The sequence below is a fragment of the Acinonyx jubatus genome, chromosome B3 (assembly GCF_027475565.1).
Source record: "Acinonyx jubatus isolate Ajub_Pintada_27869175 chromosome B3, VMU_Ajub_asm_v1.0, whole genome shotgun sequence".
Taxonomy (NCBI): Eukaryota; Metazoa; Chordata; class Mammalia; order Carnivora; family Felidae; genus Acinonyx; species Acinonyx jubatus.
In genome coordinates, this window is record NC_069386.1 from 142,887,901 (window position 1) to 142,898,826 (window position 10,926).

Sequence of the window (10,926 nt, forward strand, 5' to 3'; positions counted from 1 at the left end):
CAGTCCTTCCAAGTGGTTTCGATGCATTTGGGGAGATTTAGAACACGTTTTAGCCTTCACATAAACTATGAACTTACAGTGTTTTTTAATCAACGCTGACTAACGTCTGAAAAGTCTCAATGACTTTGTGATTACATTCTTATTTATTGAAAAACAGGTTCTTTCCCATGGCCAAAAAGTGCGTGGGTGAGGGGAAACTTTTGCAGGCTGCTGTGTTTGGAAACGTTAGAACGGGAAGCCCAGAGCTCATAAATATAAACTAGTGGTGTCATCAGGATTTGGACTTAGGACCCCTGGCTCAGTACCTTGCTGGGCTCATTGTTCCTGAAACGTGGAGAGCTCAACCCCCAACCAGTCTGACCGCTGTCGGCACTGCTCTCAAGCTGACCTCTATTTGCCACTCTTTGAGCATTTTCCAGTCCTTAACTCGACTTCACAACGTTGGTCAGCACTACGCTCCTGATGTCTTCCACCTACTCATTCACACGTGTCTTTCCGGAGAAAAGAATGGAATGATGGCCGGCAGGCAATCATGCCACTTTTCTTGTTCTCCGTGCCATCTCCCTGCCTTTGTAGATCTTTGCTGGATTCCCCCACCTCTGCCTCATCTTTCAGGCTGTTTCCTAGGGTTCTGTCCTCCACCTTCATTCTTCTAGCGCTCAGCCTGGGCCATTTCAGCTGTTCTCAGGGTCTTAACCACCGTTCATTTGCTGATGACCACCAAATCTTTACCTCTGGCCACCTCTTTCCATCTAGCCGTGTGCAAGACACCGTACCCCAGATGCAGGTTTAGGAAAGAAGGAGAGGAATTTAGTCATGTTGTGGCCCAAGAGAACTTCTTCCAGGCCTGCAGTTCAGGCCTTAGTGGCATGTGCCTTCAGGCCTCCGCCCATGGAGTACGTTCCCTGTGAGTCTTCCCTCTGCAGTCGTTCTTCACCTGCCTCGTTCCTGGTTATCCTGCAGATGTCCGCTTTGGGGTCACTTTCTCCTAGAAATCTTTCCTGACCTTACTTCTGTTCCCCAGGTAAGGTGCAAGGTGTCCCAGTTCAGCAGCCAGCTGTTTACCTGGACAATATACACTCAACCCCCTCCTCCCGTTTGCCTTCCATCTCCCACCTTGAGGTCTCCCAGCGTGGTACCCCGGCAGCTCTGCGCCGAGCCTGGCACACAGCAGGTGCTCCATCAATGTCTGGCCCTTCTCGGCCTGGAGCGCCAAGCCGCGGACGTAACCGCAGAGGGAACTGTGGAGAGCAAGTCAAGACCAAATTCTTGCACCTCCTGGATCCGCTGATGCCCCGGCCCAGGCCCCTAAAACGCAGAGCAGCTCCGAGGGAGTCACCTCGCCGACTCGAGGGCCGTCGCAGTGGCTCAGGCGTTCCCCAACGTGCGGAAGAGTGACGCTGCCGACAGCGCAGGCGCTGGGCTGCCAGTGCTCCCAACAGGCCTAGCGCGGCGCCGAGGGGCGGGGCCGGCAGCACGAGGTTCCGCCGTGCGAGCGCTGGCACATCCTGATTGGAGGGCCCGGGCGGGGTGGGGCGGGGCCGCGTTCCCGCCGTGCCCGGACGCGCCTTCGCGTTCTTGGCGTCGTCTGTTCCCGCCGCTCCGCTGGGCAGTTGAGGTGGCGTCGTCGCCGTGCCGGGAGCATGCTGCGCAAGCTCACCGTCGACCAGATCAACGACTGGTTCACCATCGGCAAGACCGTGACGGATGTGGAACTGCTGGGCTCACCGCCCGCCTTCCCGGCCGAGGCGGCCAGGGACAAGGCGCAGCGCAGGGACGCGCCCCCCGGCTTCGGCCCAGCAGCCGGGGCCCAGACTGGGGCCCAGCCGGCAGTGTCCGGGAGGTAGGAGGCCGAGGGTGGGTGCGAAGCCCAGGCCCGGCCAGGGGTGGGAGCGAGGCCGGCAGTGGGGGAGCGTCTGGGGGTTGGTGTGAGGCCCGAGCCCTTGCTCCGCCCCAGACTCTCCGTGACTACGTCCCTGGCCCCCGGCTGGACCACCCCGTGACCTAGGCCTGGTTAACTCTCCTGGAAGTTGAGCCACTCCAGAATTAGGTTCACTTTTTAACTTTTTTTTTTTTTAATTAATAAGCTATTTTTGAGAGCAGTTTACATTTACAGAAAAGTTGAGCATAATCCCAAGTACCTTCTTCACCCCCGCCAACGTTTCCCTGTTGTTAATGTCTTTTTTTGTGTGTCATTGTACAAGTGAGGAGCTGATGTGGATACGTTATCGTTAACCAGTGTCCGTAGTGACGATGAGGGTTCAATCTTAGTGTTGTGGTCTGTGGTTGTGGACAGGTGTATGAACCTGTATCCACCACCATACAGAATAGTTCCACTGCCTTTTGTGCTCTGCCTCTTTACCCCTCCCTCTCCCCCCCAACCCTGGCAACCACTGATCCTTTCACTATCCGTAGTGTTGCGTTTTCCAGAGTGTCTTATAGTTAGAATCAGGCCTGTTTAGCCTTTTCAGATCTGCTACTTTGATTTTGTAATATGTGTTTAAGTTTTCTCCATGTTTTTTCATGGATTGGTAGCTTTTTTCTTTCTTTCTTTTTTTCTTTTTTCTTTTTTATTTATTTTTGAGACAGGGAGAGACAGAGCATGAACAGGGGAGGGTCAGAGAGAGGGAGACACAGAATCTGAAACAGGCTCCAGGCTCTGAGCTGTCAGCACAGAGCCCGACGCGGGGCTCGAACTCACGGACCGCGAGATCATGACCTGAGCCGAAGTCGGCCGTTTAATGACTGAGCCACCCAGGCGCCGCCTTTTTTTTTTTTTTTTTTAAACACGTGTTGAACGATATTCCATTGTCTGGATGTACCACAGTCTGTGCATTTACCTACTGAAGGATGCTGGTGGCTTTCAAGTTTTGCAGTGATGAGTAAAGCTGTGGTAAACATTTCTGGCAGGTTTTTGTGGGTCAAACGTTTTCAGTCCGTTTGGGTGAATACCAAGGAGCTGGAAAGCTGGATCTTCGTTCGGTTTTATGAACGCTCCTTCTCCCACTATTTTTTTTTTTAACTTAGGCAACTGTCCTTGGTTCATCTGTTCACATGATTTTGGTGGAAATAAAAAGGCAAGAGGAGGGCATCTGTTTTTAGAAGACCCAGCCTGGTGTACCGAAACACCTGTTCCCTCTATAAAGCGGGCCACTATGGAAATACTCCCATCTTGGAGTGTCTGTGTCAGTGCTCGGACCCCCCCCCCCCCCCATATTCAACACCTTTTTCAGTTGAGAGGGTGGTTTTTGTTTTTTAGTTTTTTATTTTTATTTGTGATGTTTATTTATTTTTGAGAGAGAGACAGAGCACGATCTGAGGAGGGGCAGAGAGAGAGGGAGACACAGAATCTGAAGCAGGCTCCAGGCTCTGAGCTGTCAGCACAGAGCCCGACGCGGGGCTCCAACTCATGAACAGTGAGATCATGACCTGAGCCGAAGTCGGACGCTTAGCCGACTGAGCCACCCAGGCGCCCCAGTTTTTTAGTTTTTGAGAAAGTTTCTCTTGTTGGTTGGCCCCGTCAGGTTTGCATGGGATTGCTTCAAGACTCTGTAGACAAGCTTCAAGCCTTTGCAGAGTCAAGGACTACTTGGGATCTTTAGTAAACCTGTTCTTGGAGGCGGGGAGGGGACAAAGAGACCCTTGTGCAGCTTTAGAGTGGCTTTTTTGTTGCTGCTTTTGTACTTTTTCCCCTTGAATTGCTCTAGTGAGTAATCCTGTAGGCTACCCTCTCTCCTTAAGCCTCCTCTGCTTGTAACGGGCAGAGCTGTGTTGCTTCTAAATAACTTATTGCGGTAGTGGAAGTAAATTATTATTGCCCTTTTCAGAAACTAAAAGTATAGATTTAAATGTTCTAACTACTGAGGACCTGTTGTTACAATTTCCAGTCTTTGGTGGATTAAGACTTTGAAAAGTCAATAAAAATGAAATTTCAGAGTAATGGAATGGAAAAAAGAAAATACAAGCCCCACTTAAAATATTAATTATAATTATCAAGTAAAATTACTTTGTAAAATTGCCATAAACGTTTCAACTTCTGTACGTAGCTAGAAATAGGCAAATAACATTGAGATTTGTTTGTGTAGTGCTTTGAGTCTGAGCAGTACTTCTCTGAAAGGCCCTTCCTGGGCCCTTACCACGTGCATATCTAAGGCGGAGGCTCTGCTGTGTAGCGGGCACTCAAATACAGCTACGTTATTTAGTCCTTGAAATAACCCCCTGAGATTGATGGCAGTAACTTAATTTTGTAGTTGAGGAAACAGACTTGGGTGGTAAAGTGCCTTGCCCAATAACTTCCTGAAATAAATAGTCACGGTAGGTAGAAAGAGCCTCTACCCCCCTCCAAAGATAACCACGGGACCCTGTGACTGTGTTCTGTTACAGGAAAGAGGGATTTTGTGGATGTAACTAAGGTTATAGATTCTAAAATAGGGAGATTACCTGGATTGTCTAATGACACGAGCCCTTAAAAGCAGGGATTTGAAACACGAGAGGGACTCGACCAGTTGGTGTTAGACAGGACCGACCACAAAGGAAGCAGGAGAAGAATGTGGACAGCTAGGAGCAAAGATGGGATCCCGGCTGACGGCCAGCAGGGAAACAGGGACCTCTGTCCTACAACTTCAAGGAACTGAATTTGGCCAACGACCCTGAATGAGCCTTTGGTAGTGAACGCAGTCCTGCCAACACCTTGATTTTGGCCTTACGGGACTCTAAGCAGAGGACCTACTTGTGTCCACCTGCACTACTGATTGACAGAAACTATGAAATAATCAATTTGTGTTGTTTTGAACTGCTGGATTATTGATAATTTGGTATGGCAGCAACAGGAAACTGATACAGTGGTAGACCTGGGGTTGATGTAGGGTGAGCTGACCATAAAGGCACCCTCTGCCCCGTGGCAGGCGCACAGCTGATGCTCAGATACTTGTTGACTGAGGTCTTTCCAGAAAGGAGAGTTTGAATGAGGTTTTGATGTTGGTGAGAAAACATCTGACATAGAGGAAGACAGGTTTTGAAGTATAGGATAGCCCACAGTGAAACTGTATTTGGGAGGGACGATCAGGGTACGATCAGTGTGCGTTGAGTCTCTGGAGTCCAGTCCACGAGAGCGTTGTTAAACCAGCTTCATGAGTCATGTGAGTAATGACTACCGGCATTAAAAATAAAGAAGAGAAGTAGAAAACACGAGACTCTTTGGCACCTCCAAATGTACGTTGTCCCAGAGAAAGCTTTCCCATAGAAACTCCCCATTTCAAATCACCTATCTGGTGATTCCTTTTACCTAAGTCAGTTTTCCCTTCTCGGTATCTCTCAGGTAAGTTGAGTGCCCACTGTGTTGAGCACCGCGTCAGGTGACAGGAAGCACAGCCGTCTGTCCTTCCGACAGACAAGGGAGGTCCCATTTTATAGCTGAGGATCAGCTAAGTTGAGAAACTGATCCCCGTCCGCCTATTTATTATGTGGTAGGATGGCTGTCTGACTCCAGCATATGTTACTTTTCACTTCTCGCTTGTTGCTTTTCGGCATGTAGGCTTTGCACACGTTAGTGTGTGTACGTGTTATCCTCCGGGAGTTGCGGTTTTCTGTTGACCACAAAAGCCGTGCTTTTTAAAGACCTTTTTGTCCGTTTACAGATTTAGTTTGTTAGGCCACTTTCCCATGAATTACAGTGTTCTCTATGTAATTCAATGCCCTGGAGGGGAGTGGCTGAGAGAGAGAGAGAGAGAGAGAGAGAGAGAGAGAGAGAATAGGGGAGCTCTGGGGGCACGGAGCTGGGTCCACGATTATCTCTGAAACCACGAAGGACTCTGCTGCTTCATCTGAGGCTACTGGGGGGCCATTGGAAGGCACTCTGGGGTTTTGACCAGAGCTGTGGGGTGATGTGACTTCTGGCTTTAACATGATCACTGCTGTGTGGAATGGACTGCAGTGGGCCCAGGGCAGTAACAGGGGATCAGGGAAGAGTCCATTAATATCATCTGTGACATCACTTTAGATGTCAGCTTGGCTGGGCAGTTGTGCTGATATTTGGCCCAACATGATTTAAAAAAAGCTTTTTTAAAAAAATGTGTATTTATCTTTGAGAGAGAGACAGTGTGTGAGAGGGGGAGGGGCAGACAGAGAGGGAGACACAGAATCCGAAGCAGGCTCCAGGCTCTGAGCTGTCAGCACAGAACCCAATGCGGGGCTCAGACCCATGAACCTCGAGATCGTGACCTCAGCCAAAGTTGGACGCTTAACCAGCTGAGTCACCCAGTGCCCCTGGCCCAACATGATTCTGGATGTTTCTGTGGAGGTGCTTTTTGGATGAAACGAACATTTAAATTGATAGATTTTGAGTAAGGCAGATTACCTTCCAAATTGTGGGTGGGCCTCATCAAATCAGTTGAAGACCTGGCTAGAAGGAAGATTTACCTCCTAAAGAAGAAGGAATTCTGCCAAGTCCCTTCAGACTCGGGCTGCAACTCCTTCTCAGGTTTCCAGTCTGCTGGCCTAGCCTGCACATTTTGGACTTGTGTCTCTACAGTCTCATGAGCTAATTCCTAAAAGTAAATCTGTCTTTCTCTATACACATCTGTTGGTTTAGTTTCTCTGGAGAATGCCCGCTAATACATCATCTAAGAAGAGAGGATGGTGGGTTAGACCAGGACTGTGGCATTGGAGGTGGTAAGCAGTATGCAGTTTGGATGTATTCCTAAGACACAAGCGAGGACTTTGTAGCTGGATCAGATACAGAACATGAGTGTGGAAGCAATAACGGGGACACCAAGGTTCTTGGCCGAGCAGCTGGAATGTGTTGCCATCGACGGAGAAAGGCAGGACCACGGGAGGAGCTGGTGTATGGGGAGACTTTTGATTTGGACGTGTTAACTTGACATGACTGTTAGATAACAGTAAACACAGGCAGTCTGGAATTGAGGAAGGAAGCCTGGCTGGAACTAGATGTTTGGGGATTCAGTTTAAGGCTTGGAGACCAATGAGCTCACCCAGACTATGGGTGGTGGATCCTAGTGGGTGAGTGCAGGTCCAAGGACCTGAGAAGAAGAAGTGGGTGAGAAGAGGTCCAAGGACCCAAGCCTGGACCCCTTGAATGTTGAGAAGTTGACGAGATGGAATAAAGAAGAGTGAGAAGGAACGCCTGGAAGGCTCGGGAAAACCAGGCGGGTGGCCACCTGCCCTTTGTGAATAACCACTTGCCTGGTGCCCTGCGTCCACATCTCTTAGTACTTGTATGGAATTGCTTTCTGTTGTTTTCTCCACATGAGAACTTTTTGAGGGAACGTTTTATCACTGAATCTCCGCCTCCTGGTGTAGTGCCTGGCACATAGTAGGGGCCCAGGTATCTGCATGAATGGACTGCCTTGGTAGGTCCCAGTTCTTGAGGTCTTATGATATGCTAGAAATGAGTATGGCTCCCTTATCTGCTCCTGCTTTGACTGAATTGTGAAATCTGTCATACGCCTCTGACCACAGCTGATTTCCCTAAGGGGTGTGTGTGTGTGTGTGTGTGTGTGTGTGTGTGTGTGTCTGTCTGTATAATCCGATGAAAATTAGAATATCCTGGCAGATGTTTCCAGAATAAGAGTGCACTTCCCCGTTTGTGCTTTCACCAACCTGGCCTAGATGAACCATCCTCTCTTTCCTGCATTATTGCAAAAGCCTTCTATTTTTATTCTCCTCGCTTCCCATCCTTGCCCCCCGAATATTCTAGCACCTAGAAGAATGCCTGGCACGAAGTGGATGATCGGTTAATGTTTGGTAAATGAGCAAATTCTTGAGTCAACACTCACATCTAAGGTTTTTTGAGTACGTGTGCAACTATCTGTGGCTAGATTGTCATTAGAATAAAATGTAGACTCTGTTATGACTAACCGAGCTTTCCTCCAGCTGACATCTGCCTAATCTGCTGCTGCCCTCTGGCCACATTGGCATTTATTTTTTCTGTTTCTTGAAGACCCCAAACTCACTTCCACCTTGGGGCTTCTGTCTCTACTCTTCTTCCCGGAGTGCCTGCCCTTTTCTGTCTCCCTCTGCTTTGTTTCTTCCTGGGACCGCCTTCATCATTCCGGGCTCTGTCCCGATGTCTCCTCCTTGTACGGGCCTCCTGTGGCCTCCACAGCTGCACAAATCCTCCCACACCTCCTGTCTCCATCTCTGTAGTCTCTCTCAACATTGTTTTCTCCTCTAAAGCACTTACCATGTGCCCCAAGTCGTCTTTGTGATGTGTTTTTGGTCCCTCCACCATCGAGAATGATTCTGAGATTTCTGGCTCTGGGATTCTCTAAGAATTGGATGGCTTGGTGGCATTGTTGTTTACTGAGCTGAAGTGTCTAAAGAGCTGTGCTTTTTTGTGTGTACATGTGTTGCTTTGATTCCTTTGTTCCTTTTCTTGATTTGTATTTATCCTTTTAGAAAACAAATCTCTGTGACCTTGGTTACCTGTGGGCATCCAAGAGGAGGTGTCAGGTAAACAACTGACTGTATGCATTTGGAGCTCAGAGGTTAAGTTGGGGCTGGACACAGTGCAGGGACCCGACAGATGCCAGTCCCTGCCTTGTTGTTCACTGACGTTGGACAGCCATTGAACTTGTCTGAGGCTGTTTGTTCATGTGTCGAGTGGGAGTGATACCACTTTCAAGGAAAGGATTAAATGAGTATATGTATACAGTGCTTTGCACACAGCACCTGGCATGTGAAAGAATGACTTAAATGCTACTAAATGGATTGGGCTGGTTAAATAATGCTCAGTTCTGAGGGACGCCTGGGTGGCTCAGTCGGTTAAGAATCTGACTTTGGCTCAGGTCATGATCTCATGGCCCATGAATTTGAGCCCTACATTGGGCTCTGTGCTGTTAGCACAGAGCCCAGTTCAGATCCTCTGTCCCTCCCTCTGTCGGCCCCTCCCATGTGAGTGTGCTCTCTCTTTCTCTCAAAAACAAACATTTAAAAAAATCTGCTAACTTTTGAGAGCTTATGATGTGTCAGATACACAGAGTACTTTTATGTGGGTTAATGTATATTGCACCTCACTATTTTTTTTACATTTATTTATTTTTGAGAGAGAGAGAGAGAAGGAGAGAGTGCACACACAAGTGGGGGAGGGGCAGAGAGAGAAGGACACAGAGTCTGAAGCAGGCTCCAGGCACCAAGCTGTCAGCACAGAGCCCGATGTGGGGCTTGAACTCACAAACCATATCATGACCTGAGCTGAAGTTGGACACCCAACCGACTGAGCCACACCGGCCCCCCCCCCCCCCCCCCGCACCTTAGTATTTTCTAGCCAAAGCTTTTAGCCACTGAGCCAATACTTTCTCTTTATAAAACATGCCTAAAGCCTTCCTGGTAGTTCTTTCCCCCATTTGCACCCCCTAATGTTTTCGACCCTCATTTTCTTGCCGGTTTTAGAAACAGGCCAACGTATGGAATGAGATCTGTTAATATTTAGGAAGTTATTTGTGTTAAAATTTCTATTTGATTTGTAGATTTTCGAGCAACAACTGTAGTTTTTTTTTTTTTTTGAAGTTTATTTTGAGAGAGAGAGAGGGAGAGAGAGAATCCCAAGCAGGCTCTGCCCTGTCAGCACAGATCCTGAGGTGGAGCTCCACCTGAGCTGTAACCAAGAGTCAGATGTTTAACTGACTGAGCTACCCAGGAGCCTCTAAACAACTGTAGTTTTAAATTACATACACCAGTGCTCTCACAGGAACCATGGTTGTTACGCTATTGCCAAAACAAAGAGAGAGATTCTGTCTACCAAAATGCAGTGTATTTTTTCCATTCCTGTTTATTTACTTCTATTTAAAAGTTTTTTTTAAGTTTATTTAATTTTGAGAGAGACAGAGACAGTACAAGTGGAGTAGCAGAGAGAGAGGGAGAAAGAGAAAGAGAATCCCAAGTAGGCTCTGCACCATGAGTGCAGAGCCCGATGTGGGGCTTGAACCCCTGAACCGTGAGATTATGATCTGAGCTGAAACCAAGCGTCAGAGGCTTAACTGAGTGAGCCACCCAGGTGCCCCTTAAGATTTTTTTTTTAATGTTAATTTTTGAGAGAGAGAGAGAGAGAGACGGAATGTGAGCGGGGAAGGGGCCGAGGGAGAAGGAGACACAGAATCTGAAGCAGGCTCCAGGCTCTGAGCTGGCAGCACAGAGCCCACCTTGGGGCCCGAACCCATGAACGATGAGATCATGACCTGTGCTGAAGTTGGACGCTCAACCAACTGAGTGACCCAGGCGCCCCTCCATTTCTCTTTAAAGTCTGGCTGTGGAATTGACTGCATCGTGGGCAACTTAGAGCAGCATGGGTTCATTTTCCTCTTGGACTAGTGGGTCACCGGAGTGTCTGTAGCTTTTTCAGTCGTAGGAAGCTTCTGACAGTGGGGACTGAAGACCGTCCTCTTCTTCCTGTCTGGACAGGGAGAGTGGCCGTCTCCAAAGGGATGTGCTTGGTCATTTCTTTTGTGTGGTGGCTGATTAAGGTGCCCTGGGGGGGGGGTGGAGAATGGAGTGTTCTGGGTCTCTTTGTGGTGTATATTTCCTCATCTACATGGTGAGGTTGCTACTTCTGGGGCTGCATCATAGACCACTCCAAGCTGTTTAAAACAGACATTTTGTTCCCACCGTTAAGGTGATAATATGAAAACTTTTGTGTGCTGTTTTCTGTATTCACTGGATAATAAGCAGTTATGCACTTCTGGGGACAGTCAGCTCTCCCACAAATAGTTTCCATTCAAATTTCTCAGTGCTGGAAGAGCCCTTGCTAGTTAGCTTGTGAACACAGAACCACATGGGAACAGGAACGAGAGGGGTCTATTTCAGATCCACTTAGAGCTGTGTTTCCCCTTACCTTGTCTTATTAAACCCTGGTCGGGTTGACACCATTCACTGCATGGTTAGGATTAAAGACCAAGTTGAAGCCTGCTCAGG

The 10,926-nt window shown here is 48.4% G+C and overlaps 1 protein-coding gene across 3 annotated transcripts in view; it reads left to right on the plus strand.

Annotated features, from left to right (window-relative positions):
• Nucleotides 1-1,583: 1,583 nt before the first annotated feature.
• Nucleotides 1,584-10,926, plus strand: part of TDRD9 (tudor domain containing 9) — a 117,106-nt gene continuing 107,763 nt past the window's right edge. For 2 of the 3 annotated variants that reach the window (XM_053225016.1, XM_053225018.1), the window contains exon 1: nt 1,584-1,843. In XM_053225016.1, coding sequence (XP_053080991.1) covers nt 1,644-1,843 — 200 coding nt within the window. In that variant the 5' untranslated portion in view covers nt 1,584-1,643. The remainder of the gene's footprint in view (nt 1,844-10,926) is intronic. The other variant, XM_053225017.1, reaches the window with a different exon arrangement.